A 17,581-nucleotide genomic window follows, 5' to 3' on the forward strand; every position below is an offset into this window, starting at 1 on the left:
AATCTTCTGTGTACCGTGAGAAAAGACAACAAAAAAATATACACAGACTCAAAATAAACTGCAGGAAGGAACGGAAGGAATTCTGCAGGTTAGCTTAAACACCCAGAAATGTGAAACATACCCATTCTTCATCTGTCTTCTTCTTGACAGTGGCTACGTCAAGGGAAGCAGGTTGGATGATGAGGGAATCATGGCACTCTTGAATGATGATATCACAAATGTCAGCCAGGTTGTAGCACTGCAGCAAAGAAAAGGCAGTCTTTTGGTGAGCAAGAGAAATGTGGAACTACGAATGGTAAACCACTCCCAATGTTGTGCAAGTTCCACATGTAGCAATGTGTGTGGTTTGCAATATATTTATTTCAGTGAATACATCTATTTCAGTGCATATATTTTTTTTACCCTTACTACATTACGAAAGTCCATCTGCGTTCATGAATAAACAATGCATGTTAAGTGTGAAAAATATTTTTCTATCATTTTATGGTGACTCTAAAAATATTATGGTGAATTTTTTTCGGAATAGGTTGCATATGGCGAAAAAAATTGGCCCTCTAGGGGTTAATTCTCGCCATGCCGCCATCATCACACCATCGTCATCGTGCTATCGATTTATGACCATCGTCACTTCAGTAACGTCACCCCACTGTCGTCATACCTCCTTTGTCAATCTATCGATGTCATTCCTTCGTCGTCATTCATTCATGATTATGCTGCAGTTTTCATGCCATGGTCATCATTGCATCGTCCTCAGACAGTTGCTATCATGCATCCATGTTCACACCGTCGTCATCATGACGTCATGTTCATGCCGTCGTTTTCATTCCAGGTTCGTCATCATACCATCGACATCATACACTCATTGTCATCCCATTGCTTTCATGTTGTTGTCGTTATTATACCATGAACATCATTTAAAAACCGTCATCTTATTGTCATGACACCGTCATTGTCATGTCCCCTTTGTCATTTCAATGAAGTCATTCCTTCTTTGTCATCCATTGTCGTCACTGCAACAGCGTCATACAGTCATCCTGCCACCATGCCCATGGGCGACACGGGCAAGCAAGTGCTATGGCAATGCGGGACGATATTGGAGTACCGTATTTACTTGGACAATGATCGCACTCACATAATGATCGCATTCGCGTAATGATCGCACCCCTCAATTTTGTCAACTCTTTTTTTTTTCCCATGTAACTATCGCACCCCCAACTTGCTGCAGCGATTTGTCATGTGCTAAGTCTAGCTAATGATGATCGCCCTTACCATCTGTCGAACGCTGTCGAATGCTATGCGAACAACTCTTCAAGACATACCAAGCGGTCTGCATGCACCAAACATTCTGAAGCAGATGCCACATTTTATTTCTTTCATCACTTTCCACACTTCCAGGAAAAAAGAAAGCTACAACCAAACTTGCCTTGGTTTTATTATTTGAAGGCTTTATAATGGTTGTGGTCAACAACAACAAAAATGGCGCCTTTCGATTCTTCTCGTCTGCACTCGTGGGCACACAACAAACCACGAGCGGCAACGATAGTAACCACGTTTACACTGATATGTTAGAAGTGTACGCTATTCATATGCCGACGCTTGTAACACATGCTAAGATATTCAGCCACCCTTAGTGAAAACAAGCCGTATTAGGATAGTAGTGAAGACAAACACTGCAGTTTCCGCAGCGTACCCGACATGTGTTTCTATGTCACTGGCAGCTAAGCACGCCCATCTCTGTTTCTGTCCCCTCAAAGTGGACATGGCTATGTTATTGCCGCAGACTTGCCGATATTAGCAATATTATTCATTACTGATTCGAAAGAAACTGTTTCAATGCGCGTAATGTACACACAAAAAGAAAAAGAAACGCGTTCGGCGCGTTCGGCTTGCTTCGCCGGTTGCCATTTTCGTTTTGGTGTCCCGCACTGTTACAGCAGCAGCCGCCTGTTTGTTGACCTGTTGTCATCCCGCAGCAAACGCGAGATGAAAAAATTTTTCTTTTCGCGGGAAATTTAACCCATGTAATGATTGCATCCCTAAGTTTACGGTAATTTTTTTTACAAAAAGTGCGATCATTATGCGAGTAAATACAGTATGTCATATATAGCCAAAGCAACAGAAGTCTCAGGATGACCCCTACAGATGTTAAATAAACATTGCTAGGCAAATATGGTTTGTCGGTACATTGCTCGAATGCTAATCGCATTATTATCGACAGTCATGGTGAGATGAGTTCTGCCGTAACTTTTATGACATTGGTACCTATCAGTCACACGTAATGCACCTAATACAGAATGGCCAAAGTCAGTGTGCTCAAGTTCTCACAGTGGCCACTGCTAAACCACCAGCATCTCTACAGCCAACTAGCCAATTAGTATAAAGCTAGTACCTATCAAAATGTCCCAACAAATTTGAGCGAACCCTTGCAAAAAAAAGAAGATATATAACCAGGTGCATTTTGTTTCAGTAAAGATACAAACCTCTTAGCAAAATTATGCACAAAGGGTTTCACCGAAAAAAAATTGTCGCCCTTTCACTACTGTAAAAAGGGGTGCAAGCAAAGCTCAGGATTCGCTCGTAACGCCTCAACTTCGCCTTCCCTCACGGTCTGCACATCGACCATGAGCCCGTTCTCGAGCAAGTTCCTGGCAGCGTTCATCAAATGCCGCCTGTTCTTCCACCCAACGCACGATGCGTGCCAACACATGGCAGCTCCGATGGTGTTCTGATGCAAGAAACACTTGTTCCTCTCATGTTACCTAGACACACAGTTCCTAGTCGTGGAGAGAATAACGTCAGCATGGCAGCAGCACAGCGCGACTCCTATTGGCAGAGAGAATGACGTCCCAGTAGCGCGAAGGCATAGAATTCTCCTTTCAATGGGTCTATTGCTTGTTGTTGTTGTTTTATAGCAATCCGTGCATGCGTGCAGCTCTGAGAGCAGCCGTTTATTTAGCGTTGCATCGCTGGCGCAGGCTAGCATGTACAAGCTTCACTTGAAAAATACCAATTAAGTCGCAGAAAAAAAGGAACCAGCATCAAGATCTCAACAACATCACTTTGAAACAATTTTTTGTCTTTCTTCCAGCACATATACTCGGCATGATAGAATCACAATAAAGAGTGCACAGAATGTGCTGCTGACTTGATAAGACTCCCTATCTACTGTCCTCTGTTACCCCAAGCTTGGCTAAGTCTACCCTTACTGTCAAGAAAATATCTTGAGTTCAATCAAGAGAAATGAAGCAAAATCATTAAATCAAGCTACAGTGCTAGCCAGTCCAGCGAATCTGCATAAACAATGAAGGGATAGGCATCCACTAAACAACATATTAACAACGACACTCACACTGCTCTGTATGACAGCATAGGGCTTGGCTGCAAAGTGGTCTCTCTGCGCTGTGGATGCCAGCTCAATGCCAAGCTTGAGCACTGTCTGCCGGATGTTGGTGTAACGCTCCTGGCCTTCGAAAGGTGCCCTGCAAGCAGCCAGAAGCCAGAGGCTGTGCAGACTAGCCCATTTGATGAAAGCACAAGCACCAGTACATGTGTCAAAGAACACCCACTTTGCCGAAAACATACTGTGGTCCAGTGTTAAATGGAAGTCAAGAGTATGGGGAATCAACTAATACGTCCCACTGCAGCATGCATGCGAGCACCGAGACCTGCGGCATGTGGCAGTGGTTATTCCCTAATATGTGGCTGTGCAGTGCGTTGACACTGCTTTTGCTAGCAACCCATCTGTAATGGGCCAAATATCTGCACTGGACACATTTCCTTTAACACTGGGCTGTGCTCCACAACACATGAGATGGACGCTTATGAAGGAAACTAATGCTCCACGTGTCACAACCATGAGTAAGAAATGGTTAAAGGACGTCTTGGCATTTGCATCAGGTAACTGGTGGATCCGATGCGCAACAACTAGCCATCATTCAAATGTTGTTTGAAGGTAACCTTCCCTTAATAGTCATGACGCTAGGACCGAGCACTATTAAAATGTGTTAGAAGAGCCTTATTCACTGAACATTCAACACGGCTCGGGTATCATAGCATGCACACTTACGAAGAAGTCAGAACCCTAATAGAAAGTGCACAAGAGTAACTATTAAACATTGCAAAGATGACTCAACTTTTTTGACAATGTAGCTTGTGTATTAAGCGTGAAGTTGTGTTAATGTTATGCATACAAGTGATAGCAATCACTGATTTCGACCATCAGTAATTAATAGCTGTACGCATCAACTCTATGGGACAAGTTCCTTGCCTATTAGAAGTGATCATGACAATGCCAGTGCAACATGCCCAGTGAATGCACATATTATGACAGCTTAATGCACTGACTGACACATCAAATTTACTACCTGGTGGGCAATAAAAGCTGCAACGGAATGCTCCTTTGCTTTTACATGATATCTTCAGAGACACAACTTTACCATTTGTTAGAGGAATAATTAATTGAAATACGCAAGTTTCACAGAAGAACATTTCACTACTGTAAGGAACAGAAGGCGCTTTCAATTGCAGAGGAAAGACGTGTGCTGTCCCCACCTATCCAGCCATGAGACGAATGACTTGACAGCAAGCAGCACCTCTGAGACATCAGCCAGGATGCTGGTGGCAATATTTATGAAGTTATCCTGGTCTGTGGTTGTCATGCGCTTGATGTCATTGTAGACACTGCGTGCTCTGCAGCCAAGCTTCAGCGCCAGTGACTGCAGGTTTTCCGTGATCAGCTTGTAGTGCTGCATGTTTCAGCATAAAAACAGACAAGTCAGTATTTCAAGCGATAACCTGAATGAGCAAGCTGACAGAGACAAAAAAGATAATAAGGTTAAAGGAACACTAAAGGCAGATATTAAGTCAAGCTAGAGTGGTAGATTAATGCTCGAAAATATCTAAGGTGTCAATACTATCACGAACAGAACATTAGTAATCAAGAAGTTAGGGTCCATTCAGGACACGATTTGAGACTCCCCGCGACTAGCCTGATCATGTAGGCTCTCCTCATTACAATTCTGTCACTAGTACTCAACCACTCGTAACAAAAAGATGATTGCATTGCATTATAAGACAGCAGAAAATGCTACTTGTCCAATTTTATTCAATTTTTAGAAAAAAAAAAAGAACTCGACTGATGTTACTATTACCGACGACAATGATGGCGTATGCAACGTCATCACCGCTTGGGGACGGGCAATTTGAATTGCTCTAATAATGGTGTGCGGACCCTTCAGACACGAGTTTCTCTTCAAGTATTTTCTTGGCACAAAACAAGTGCCACAAGGTTTCTGGACTGGTATTTGTTTCCCTTTAAACAAGTATCATATAAGTGCAGGGTCTACACTTCATTTATGATAAAAACCCAGAGATACGGCAATTACATGGTAAAAGAATGCAAGAAATGTTTACTAGGCACCTTCCCGAGTGTAAGCTTTTCGTTCTTACGTGGAGAAAGCCAAACGAGTACAGCTCTCCATAACTAACCTCATCCCATTTACATTTACATACAACTGATAAACTAGCAACTTCTCAAGCTTTGCTTGCCACAAAATTACTTTTTCAGCGTTAAAATGGTGAAGTGTTTGTCAGTCAGCAGGCTCAAGAAGTGGTCAGCTGCTTTAAATGCCATTTTCTAAATCACCATGCAAAGCACTATTCCCATAATACCACGCAAACACTGACTAACAGGAGGCGCGCACCTGTGTCCGCCTGCTTCTGCTACAATTAACATCACATTAGTAAGCGGCATGCTATGCACAGGCACAGTCCAGTGGCTGGTACTAGCATGCACAGACAAAGGGAAAGAGTCACGTTTACCCCCAAGCATTGCACACGTAATTAATTACCACAAGTGTGTGTCTTGCAGCAACTGTCTTCTCAGCAGCTACCGGCTAACAATTATAGCTCAGATTATCCCTGCCAAGTGCCTGTGTCCCTAAAGTTTGAGAGTGTGGTGACAATTTTCATGAAATGATCTTTTCCTGGAGCTTTCTGTTGAGGGCCATAAGCTCTCATGGCAAAATAGAGCTTTGGGCCCAAAATTTGCCATTTCTCATTGTGGTTGATGACAAATCATGAGTGCTCCGAGTTCGCACACTCGGAATGTCAGCTAATGGTTATGCCACTACTTAAGCCTGGTGTGCGTCAATGGTCAGTCAGTTTTCCCAAAAGTGCAGACAAACTGAAGCTTTTTAAACATATGTTACTTCCAGTCAATGTTAATGAGTGACAAGCACACATTTTAGTGGAAGCGCAATGACTTCAAGCTTTGCACAAGACACCATCTCATTTGTGTATAGCAGTAGGAGCCATACAAAAATAGCTAACGGCCCTGAGAAGCAAAAGTTATTTCTTTTAAATATACAGTACGGTGGGAAGGACAAATAAAATCTTGCTTAGCGATTAGTGTCACTAAATAAAGAGTCAAATTAGAAGCAGAAACTTCCCTTTGTGAAACTTTATTCTTGTTCTCATACACTGTTAATTTGTTGCTACTTCATGTCCTTGACCCTGCTTGTATTTGCTTTTGTTCGGTCAGGTCTGACAACATGGGCACTGGTATTAGGAGCAGCATTTTGCCTTGCCACTTTACAACATGCAGCTAGGTCATCAATTCTTGCAGTACCAAGCCACGACTCACCATCTGTAAATGTTTGCTGGCAATAGCGCATTTGCCCAGAGATTTACCCGCATTCACTCTTTATCCTCCAGCAGCCATGACCAACTCACCAGCTGACGTAGCTGGTCAACCGCCTCGAGGATAAGTTCCTGGTGGCCAACCTTGGAAATGTTGAGGCTAGTGAGATCATCTGGACCAAGGGTGAGCAGGTGGTGGCCATCGATGTTGTTGTTGAGGAAGAAGTGCACATATGGAATAATAATGTCGTCCAGGCCTGCATGTGTAAAACAAGGACAGAGTGGCGAAAAAACTCAGCTAAAATATCAGGTTTTCCAGTGGCACTGATACATGTTGTGAACCATAGATCTCTATTTTTTTAAGCAGTTCAGACCCACTTCTTCCCTTCAAACATACAACGGAAGTTTGAGAAGTGACACCACTGTTACTGTTGAGCAGGTCTCGCAAGCCATGTTCCAGAGTTGTTTTGTTTTTTTCACTATGGAACAGCTGTTGGGTGCAATATCTCTTATCATTAAGTAGGATTAGTATAGCTGTAAAATAGCACAGAAAAGCGACAAAAAATATTATCCACCGCCCCATGGCATCTCCACATGGTAGTGTTAAACAGAAGGCAATTCGCAGCCCCTAAAATTTCCCTAATTGGCCTTCCTCATGCACTTTATGGCAATACTATAAGGAATAAAAACACATTTTGCCATACATTTCAAGAATGGATGTCTCAAAATCAATGCTTGTATTTGGATATATTGTCATGTGGCAATGACGGTGAAGAACCAGACAGAGCAAAAAGCGAGAGTTGAGAGTCTATCCATTTATCGGGCCAACTTGTGCCCAGAAAGACAAGCAACACTCAAGTCACAATAGGCCCATGAGCCCAGTCATTGGTCGCTGAATCTAATCCCAAGGGTCAGATTCATCTGCTATTTACACGTCTCACCATTAGTCTCAGATTAATCGCTCGTGCTTGTGTACATTTGAGAATGTTAAACACTATTCCTGATGCACATGTAATATGATCAGACACGCTTCTTTTTCTAGAGAATTGGCAACATTTAAGAGATTTTGGGTACTGTAGGCACACTTTGCAGGAAGCAACAACTTGATAACAGTGATAATCTGGTGAAAACAGACACAAACAAAAAGTGAAACGAAGTGGGCCAATAGAGCGCCGGCAATTCTTGGCTGAAGTTCCACAACTATTACATGTCCCAGAAGATCAATGTTAAAGGGACACTGAACAGAAGCACTAAGTTAGTTTGTACTGTTAAAAGTATACTTTGAAAATTGCAATTTAATTAATTCCATGGTAATAGGTTGATTATTAGAAAAGAAAATGAAGGTGAAAGTTCCATTTTATTTATTTCGTGCCAGAACTCCTGGGTCGGTACATCAATGTGACATCCCAGATTTCAAAGCATGTTTTCATATTAGGGCTGCGTTGGCTCAGTAAGAGTTCCAGAAACTTGTTATGTTGACTCTTTGACTCTGTTAGAACACACTACAGTTCATTTTTACCAATAAACAATTAACCAGGCCCCTAGCAGACACCGCCAAAATCCATGACGTCGCAACAAGCTGATGCGGGAGTCTCAAGGAGGCATCGCCACCTAGCTTTTCCTTTCTGACCCTTTTCTAGCTTACCAAGCCCGTTTTCGTGGCAAGAGCAGCGTTTTTGGTGTTGTAGGATGGTAATTTACTAATATAGATGAAAGATTAAATTATTTTTCTCTTTAGTGTCCTTTAAAGAATATTGAGCAATCGATAGAGTTATTAGTGAATGTCACACCATTCTTGATGAAGACTGCCAGAAACAACCATTTTTCCAGAGAGATAGCTTCTTTACCTTTACTACTCCAGTGCTTCCAGAAATGTTTGACTGTCTTTATGAAAACGTTTAATAAAAAGAATGATGTCAATATGAAAATACTGAAGAGTTACAAGTAAGCTTGTGCAGCAGAGGATACTCTGGCCAATAGCCTAATAAGATCGCAGGAATTAGCATTTGGTTTATGTGTAACTACCCTTTTCAGTGGAGACCAGTCAAAAATCCAATGACATACAGCACATGAACTTACTTCCAACACACAGTTATTTATTTGTTTCCATTCTGTTCTACTGCTGCAAAAGAAGCCTTAAAGCACAAAGAGCACTTGCTTATAAGCACCAAATACATAGAAGCACTGATGCGCTAAGATGTACTGTTCTGTACACCTCTGGCATATATTTACATAGCATACATAGATGAAGACGCATCACCTTAAGAACGAAAAACCAGTTGTCTGCAAGTGTCACTTGCAATTTTCATGCACTGCCAGTGCCACACAGTCCCCAACAATTTGCATACATTGGCATAATGATCGGCATTGGCATACATTGGCAGAGATTCATCGGCTGACTAACACAACCCGCTTTTATAACCTGCACAGCTGATTAGGCTCGCGTCCATGAAAACATAGAACAATCATGCGAGTAATTGCAGGGTACAAATTAGGTCACGGCTTGTTCCCATCGGGCAGTATTGCCCAAGATCCTTTAATGACACTTTTCCTCAACCACTTAACGTGCGTACGAGCAAAGCAAGGGCGACAATGAACGGCGTCCGGAGGGTCTCTGTGTTCACACGCACTCTCTCCCATACTTTCTTCGACCACAAAAAAGTCGCAGGAAACGTTATTGGCAAGTAGCGCGAAGGAGAGGCCCAGCCGCATAAAACAAAGCACTAACAAACCGCCTCTTACCGCCTGTCTGAAACACACGACGAGAAAACGAGTTAAAAGGAAAAAAGATACGGCACGCAGTAAGCCACGGAAGCGGCGCGCGCTCTTAATGAGCGCGCAGTATGACTCGGGCGGTAGACCTTGAGTCATCGCGGCGTGAAACAACCGCCACCGTAATCATCTGAGTCACACAAAAAAAAAGAAAGAAAGAAGCACGACGTACGGCTCGCATACGAAAATACGAAAGCCAAGAGCAACACAGTGCCGCGCGGGAACCCGAAGCCGCGCTAACTTCGCGCGACAATCGAATTGGCATTGTCTTTTGCCGGCGCAGCATCGAACTGACGAAAGAAGAAAACAGCAGCATAAGAACCAGTAGGTGGAAGCACAAACTCCGATTTCGCTCAGAAAATAAACAGCGCACAACATTTGACAGGCAAGCTGAATGCATGGAACAACACAAGTTTCACTCGCTCCGGTCCTTTATGCAGTGGTGAAGCAGTCCCGTTGGTTTCGCTCCTATGGATCAAAAACGGAAGCAAAGACGAGCACTGCGACGCACCGTTCCGCCACGTGCGACAAAATCGATTTCTCTTCGGTCCGTGCGCGAGCTTTTCATTCTGCGCTTTAAATGCACCGGTTCCGGAGCGACCAAAGCGAACCGCTTATCATTACGGTCGGGAAAACGAGCTCTCCAGTCAGCTGTCAATACAAACAGAAACGGGCAATAGCGAAGTGTTGGAAGATAATTACGCAATCTTTCGGCAACCTTTCACGCGGCGATGCAACTGACAAGCGCGCTTCCCGAGAACGTCGTCGTCAGTGTAGCAAACCGCCGTCCCTTTAAACGGTCGATTTCACGCTAACTCTATCAGCTAGAAGCACGCGTGACTTCGCGTAATACGAAGTCTAGTCGTTCGTGGCGACTCCCGCTTAAAGCCTTCCTTAAGTTTGAACTTTTCAGGACGCACTGACCTTAGACAGCGATAAGGCAAATAACTCGGCCGCATCAAGAATTCCTCCGCAGCTAGGGAACATCCCATCACCTAGCCAGCATTGGTCAACTCCCTTCGACGGCGACGAGTACGAGACGATTTCTCACGGCCAGGCGCATGCAATAGAAAGTTTACGCATCTAGGACGATTCGGCATGCTTTAAGTCACGTTAGAGAGCTAGTTTCAGAATGAATTAATGAGTAATTACCTCTTAACCAGTCCGCGACGTGCTCCGGTGTCCATTCCGCAATGTTGATATACGCCATCTTCTCCCTACTACCGTCGCTCGCCGTAAGGTGGCGCCCACTGACTCATGCGCAGTCGCCAGAGGTGCTTTCAGTTTCGGAGCGACTGTGCGCGCGGCGCAGGTGCGCCTTCCGGTGTCGAACTTGTTATTTACGCAACCATGCATTTACATGAGACTAGGACAGTGATGCTTCTATAGCGGTCACACATGAGATACCGCTTTCCGTTGTAATGGATGTTGGTGCGGAGCGTCGGAATTCCTGAAAACAATGACGTGTTTCTTTGTCGCAACGTTTCTTTGACTTTGTACGGTTGGACAGCAATAAACTCAATACAATGCTTTTTGATCAAGTATTTTTTTTTTCCTTTTGCCGCTTGCTACTTTGTTCTCAATGCAACTAAGCGAGCCTACTCCAAAAGCCACTGTTTCATGGTATGGCCAATATACCCTTATAACGAAGAATCGCTATAACGTATTTCTAATGCGCTCAGCTAGTTCGGATATCCAGGCGGTCGCTGCAATGCACGAGGCAGATAAAGATATATATACTGAATCATATATTTCACTGGAAAAGCTTTTCGTTGTTATTTTCTGCGGAAAATGGTGCGTACGCCGCAGAGACAATGGATTTCATTCATATATGATGTTAGCATGTTGTGCCGCTCGCGTTTTTCTTCGTTATTATTACTCATCATTTAAATGCTTTTATCCTCCGTCGAACACATTTCAATGTCAAGGCAGTAAAGTCATATTAGTTGTTAATTAAAAATTTGTTATTTATGAATACATTAATCAACATGGATTAGTACTGTATAAATGATGTGCGCACACGAGTTCATCGCTGAGCTTTTGAAACTTGGGGAACGGCCATTTCTCGTCACTCGATCCGCAATAACTTATCGTGCTGCCACAGAGTTGTACGGCCGCTCCGTCGAGTTCTTTGCCCCTCAACGACGGTTCGCCTCTTGCGAGTGCGTGCCCAGGCAGGGTTGCCGGCACGGCGGCGGACAACCTGCTCCACACTCCCAGAGAGTCTCCCCTCCCAGCCACCGCTGCAGCAGCCCGTCACGATTTTCTTCTCCGCGACCGGAAAAAGCTTTCGTTTTTCGCTTCATTTTATTCGGCGGGAGGTGATGGAGAGGAGGAGGAGCAACAGAGGGCACAGAAAAGCGGAGCGGAGGAAGGGAACGAGGCACACCTCCTCTTTCTTTGCTCTTTCGTTTGTGTTGTTGGTCGTGTTGCTGCATTGTGTTGCGCCTGCCTGCCTCCTCAGAGGGGGGGCTTGATCCGCTTTTTTTCGCGTATTATAATGATCGCTCGTCGGCGCGAGACGGAACACCGGAGCAGCAGCAGCAGCGGAGGCCAGTACGGAAAAGCAGCGGTTATAAGCCGCGGAGAAGAAACAAAAAGAAACGGGAATGAAACACCATCACGGCCTAGGTTGCGTGAGCACGCAGCGATTCGACGGTGACTATGTCGCTCGTGTGCGAGTGCGTATGTGTGTGTGCGGCAGCAGCTATGGGGCGCTCAACTTCTCAACGTTGGCTTCGCTCCGCTCCTGAGCTTTCCGGAGAGTTTGGGAAGCGGCGGCGGCAGCAACAGCAGAAGTGGTGGGGGAGAAACGAGCCGTTTCCGCCGTGCGCGGCTTCTTTTTTGGTGGCGCGGTAGCCAAGTTCGCGCTGGCTTCCTTTTTGTCTTTGGCGTTTCGAGAGAGACCACCGCTCGCCCTTTTGGGGGTATTCTGTTTCTGGCCGCCACCGGTGCTGGGTTGCTCTCTGTCTGCCAGAAAGGATCGTTACACCGATGTCACCCTACGCGGGGGCCCCCGTGCCCCCCGCACCAGCCTCCGTTGTCTCTTCTCCCCCGGCTTGCGAGGCCTTATCGTCCCAGAGGGGGCGGGGGGGAATCGCTGGGCGCGCACTTTTGCTCTCCGAGTCGTTTTGTCGCCCAAACGCCGCTGCGCGTCTGGAGAAGGCGGAACTGTAGCGTGGGAAAATGGGAAACGCGTCACTCGTCGCCCGCTTAGGTCCGGACGTTCGCTGCCTGCTTGCGGTGCACGTGTTGCACGCACCGAGCTCGTGCCGGTGTGCTGACGCTCGCACACGTCACGCGCGCGCATGCGTCACGTTTCGCGGTAAGGTTCGACGCACACTCTGCGCTCTCTTCGTGTTTCGCGATTTCTTTTCTTCACTTCGTCTTTGCATTATTGCACGCAACCGAGGAACACTATTCGTGTTAAAGTTGAAAACGCACAACATCGTTACGATCTTATAGCAAGAGCACAAACAGCCTCTAAGAAAACGAAATACTCGGCGCATGACCAGCTGACGCCGAGGTGTCTTCGTCGGCTTCGCGTTGTATTCGCGCACTGATCCAAAGTTCTGAAAGGCGAACGTGCGAGTCGACACAGCTTAAGGCCGATCCACACGACGGACCAAGTCCGCGGGCCGATCGGTCACGTGATGCGACGTTACGGCGCGCCGCGGTCCGGTCCGGCGCAGAGCACATCCACACGGCGGACCGCCATAGCAGACGGCAGAGCGGACCAACCAGCTACACTCTGGGCCAGAGTGTTATCATTGTTATCATTCCGGCTCGAGTCCCACAAAGCCGGGAACTGCTCAACGAGGCATACAAGATGAAAAAAAAAAAACTCCTCGTCACTCCAAAAGGACACGGTGTTTAAAAAATATATCCGCTGCACGCACGTGTAGGCGGAACGGCGGACATGAAACGACTGGCTTGACTGGCTTTTGCTGAGCCGAAAACTATATTGGATTTGGCTGAAGACACTCTGTTGCTGGACAACATTAGTTGGCTAAGCCAAAATCGCTGCGGTTTGCATGCGGTCCGCCGCCAATACGGAAGCGGGAAAAGCCTCGGCGATTTGTTGGACCGCGAGGGCCGCGGTCTTGCGCGGGCCAACGGTGGTACGCACGAACTGGTGACGTCCTATCACGTGATGCGCGGACCGCGGTCCAAAAGAGCAATTTGGTCCCTCGTGTGGATCGGCCTTTACCAACAGCGCGAAAAAATAAGGAAAGGACGACGATAGAGACCGAGCGAAAAGAACGCTGTTTTCACTCGGTCTCTACTGTCGTCCCTTCCTTGTTTTTCGCACTATTACTTAAGTTGCGATGAAACAACTAGCCCAGCAAGTAACCTTCCTGCGACTCGACACAGTTGCGGACTAGTACGGCAACACTCACACTACAAGCGGATTCCTTTCTTTTACTGCGGTTGTACTTCAAACGCTGATCATTTTGTACTATGTTGATGTTGTTGTTTTTTCTATTCTGGTCGAGCACTTCACTGTAGGTAACAGTGAGCAGGCAGGAATTGAACTGACTGTCTGACCGGGGGGGGGGGGGGGGGGGAGGATGCTGTTCTAGGTTCCACTGAGAAGTCACGTTTTATGCACCATAACAACAAAAAAGAAAAAAGAGTCAAGTGCTTTTTAACTCCACTAGCGTACGCTCACTCAAATAAACGTACTCCACCGGGAAGTACAATGACTCCGAAAATCAAATCGCGTAATTACACCCTTGCGAAGGAGTAATCAGTACTCCAATTGTGCCCAAAGCGGCACTTTCTTTAACAAATATAGAAGCCAGGCTTTATTCACAGTATCAATGCACAATGATTAATAACCTTGTTTACTAACGCTATTACTGTTCTGTTGAGGCGTAAAAGTTCCGTCTCAGAAGTAGAGTGTACTGACGGGATGGTGTACACATATGTACTTTACCCCTTTTCTCTGCACGCAAATTTGGGCGCTGAAAGGTAAAGCGCTATGTTATTCCAGTCCTATTCGTGCATGTAACATTCACGATACATGCGCAGTACACTAAGCCTCTCCGTCGGATATATTTAGCATTCAATAGTGACACTACGGCAAAGAGTGACCTGGTATGAATATCGACGCTGTAAATTCACGTTAAAGAGCCGGCCCAACAATTTGAAATCCTGCACAGCTGATTTCGTATAAGCGCAACAAACACGGTCAAACGCGACAAATGTACTACATCAGTATGCCCGGTCATACATGAGTACGACCGGTCGTGCACCGCGGACAGATGCACATCAGTATGCACGCCTTTCGTGCCGTAGCTCAAAACATGCAGATTCATTCTGTGCTCGTCTCTCTATCTTTCACTCTTCGTTCATCTATTGCGTTCCTTCGTTACCCGCCGTTCGGCACGTGGCAGCGAGGCCACGATCGGGGCGTTTTCCCCTGCACCAGCCAACTAGTAAAACCCCAGCCGCGAAGAAGAAGCAGTCTGTACGATTGGACGTCCAGATAAAACACTGGAGTTCGCAAACAAGGTTTTTCTTTCTTTTTCATTTGGTGTAACTCCGCGCTGAGGACATAAGCAGCTTTTAAAGGGTAAGACAAATTGAATAAGGAAAACTAACGCAAAAAGAGAAAGAAAGTAAGAAAGAAAGAAAGAAAGAAACCGCAGTTTTCCGGCGCGCTCCCACACTTCGCTTTCTACGCGGCGTCACAGGAAACGACCGGCCGACAAACGACCCGCAGTGAGCGTATGTGCGCGGCGCGCAGATCACGTGTGTAGGTTTCACGGAGAAGCGTATATATTCGCCTCGCCGCGGAGTGTGTGTACGAGCCTGGTATACGTGCGGCGGCGTTCCGGCAGCGGTGCTCGGAATAATAATAATGGCAGGCCGCCGAGCCGCAATGGGACACCGCGCGCTGGACTGCCCCCGAGAACGGGAGAATCGGTGTAGCTGTACACTATACATGCGCTATACATAGCAGCAGTGGCGGCAGCCGTGCCGTCGCTATACACCCAGCCGGCCAGGAGCAGTTAAGAGCACCTAAAATGGCTTCTTACGTATTCCGAGCGCGAGAGAAATTGGCCTGCCAGCACGTGCAGAAGCTTGACGGGCGGCATTCATTCTCGGTACCAAGCAGCGCGTGCTTACCAGCTAACTTTACAACACCCCTTTAACGCCATGCGTTCGTGGTAAAGTGTATATGCTTCTCCCTCTTACTCTCTCCCTCTACGTGTGAGTTGATGCGGGTGTCCCTTTGTTTCTGTGGCCGAATATGTAGGATGGATTAAAGAGGACGTGAATCTGGGTTAGTTGGTCCTGCCTCGAAAGACGGGACAAATACAAGTGCAGATATGCTGCCACTTTGGTATACGTGCAATGTGCTCCGCGCAGTCTTCATGTTCTGCAGTTTAGGCGATTCAATCCAGATTCATGCCCTTTGTTTAGATATCGATAATAACGTTCTATATCAGTAAAATCTCGTTATAGCGAAGTTTAGGAGGGAGCAATAATTAATTCGTTATATACATTACTTCTTTATATCCATTTTTGCATGCACTGCACTATGGATCTATATTGAGAGTTCAAGGGGAATTTCGTCATATACATTGTTTCGTTATATCCCGTTTCGTTATAACGAGGTCTGAATGCAGTGTCCGTGTGTACACGTTACAGAAAAATGTGACCAATTACAAGTACAATTGCTTCACTGAAAAATGTTATTGATTACAGTTACCAAATACAACCTCACGAAAGTATATGATGCATTACTCAACAGCAATCGATTGATTGCTTTTGAGTCGATGGCTTCTCTGTTAATTTACCCTGAAGTCTTATTAACATTGCTTATGCATGCAGTAAGCAGAACGAGCTGGCCTGGAACTTCCAGTTCATCCTCTGCAGCCCTTTATACCCTGCTTATCTGCACTAATATTTGCTTTAAAAAATCGTCAGTCATCCTCCTTCGTTTTTGTTGTGAGGACATCCGAGCAGCGACGCTGAAAACTGGCCCGAGGAGGAATAAGACAGAAAGACTGGGAGGTTAGCCAGTTCGCTCAATGTGCTATCTATCTATCTATCTATCTATCTATCTATCTATCTATCTATCTATCTATCTATCTATCTATCTATCTATCTATCTATCTATCTATCTATCTATCTATCTATCTATCTATCTATCTATCTATCTATCTATCTATCTATCTATCTATCTAACGCTGAAAACTGGTCCGAGGAGAAAGAAGACAGAAAGACTGGGAGGTTAGCCAGTTCGCTCAATGTGCTATCTATCTATCTATCTATCTATCTATCTATCTATCTATCTATCTATCTATCTATCTATCTATCTATCTATCTATCTATCTATCTATCTATCTATCTATCTATCTATCTCCATTCCCCCTTGCCCCAGTGCAGGGTAGCAAACAGGACGTGCGTCTGGTTAACCTCCCTGCCTTTCCTGTCTTCTCTCTCTTTCTCTCTCTGGGGGTATAGGTTCATGTTGTAACGAATGCGCATTTTGCACACAAGGTTATATGGTTACTCAGCGTGTGGATTCTTTATGAAGTGCAACGCGTTTCATTACATTGCCTGGGCTTGGAGAAGGTGTTCCCGCGGTTGGGCCAATGAAAAGCCCCAAACATTGTCCGTATGTAATTTCCTGCCATTAGCATCTTAAGTGACCTTCGCTGTCGATACATGCCAGCGCTGGTTCAACGAAGAAAAAAAAAATGCTGAGCCCTCGGGTTCGCCTGTCGGAACATGTGCAGCCGCGAGGCTCCCGCCCGACGCAATATCGGGCACTGTACTGTATACTTTTGAACAGATTTATGTTCCCAAAGCTGCGACGCCTGTCACAACATTGTCTCGTCACTAAGGTAACTGGTTACGTGTGATTGGTTACTGCGAAAGGTAATTGAATTACAGTGAGCGTCGCCACGGGTAAACACAGTAATCGTTCAATTCGCAAAGCTGCGACGCCTGTCACAGCATTGTCTCGTCGCTAAGGTAACTGGTTAAATGTAGTTGGTTACTGGGAAAAGTAATTGAATTACAGTGAGCATCACCGCGGGTAAGCAAAGTATAATCGTTAAACTATAAAATTACCTAAAATGCAATTGATTACAAGTAATTAATTATATACGCGTAATTATTTACGTACTAGTCTGCTGCGCAGTCTTATTCG

General features: G+C 45.5%; 1 protein-coding gene across 4 annotated transcripts in view; it reads right to left on the reverse strand.

The window, feature by feature from the left end:
* The window catches only part of cnk (connector enhancer of ksr), a 37,598-nt gene extending 26,884 nt beyond the window's left edge, over window positions 1-10,714 (reverse strand). For 2 of the 4 annotated variants that reach the window (XM_070538912.1, XM_070538911.1), the window contains exons 1-5: window positions 10,564-10,714; window positions 6,733-6,896; window positions 4,552-4,745; window positions 3,350-3,503; window positions 122-238 (exon numbers count right to left, since the gene is read on the reverse strand). In XM_070538912.1, coding sequence (XP_070395013.1) covers window positions 122-238; window positions 3,350-3,503; window positions 4,552-4,745; window positions 6,733-6,896; window positions 10,564-10,621 — 687 coding nt within the window. In that variant the 5' untranslated portion in view covers window positions 10,622-10,714. Of the gene's footprint in view, window positions 1-121; window positions 239-3,349; window positions 3,504-4,551; window positions 4,746-6,732; window positions 6,897-10,335; window positions 10,463-10,563 lie in introns of those variants that run through there. The other 2 variants (XM_070538914.1, XM_070538915.1) reach the window with 2 other exon arrangements.
* Between the last annotated feature and the right edge of the window lie 6,867 nt (window positions 10,715-17,581).

This window comes from Dermacentor albipictus, chromosome 5, assembly GCF_038994185.2.
Source record: "Dermacentor albipictus isolate Rhodes 1998 colony chromosome 5, USDA_Dalb.pri_finalv2, whole genome shotgun sequence".
Taxonomy (NCBI): domain Eukaryota; kingdom Metazoa; phylum Arthropoda; class Arachnida; order Ixodida; family Ixodidae; genus Dermacentor; species Dermacentor albipictus.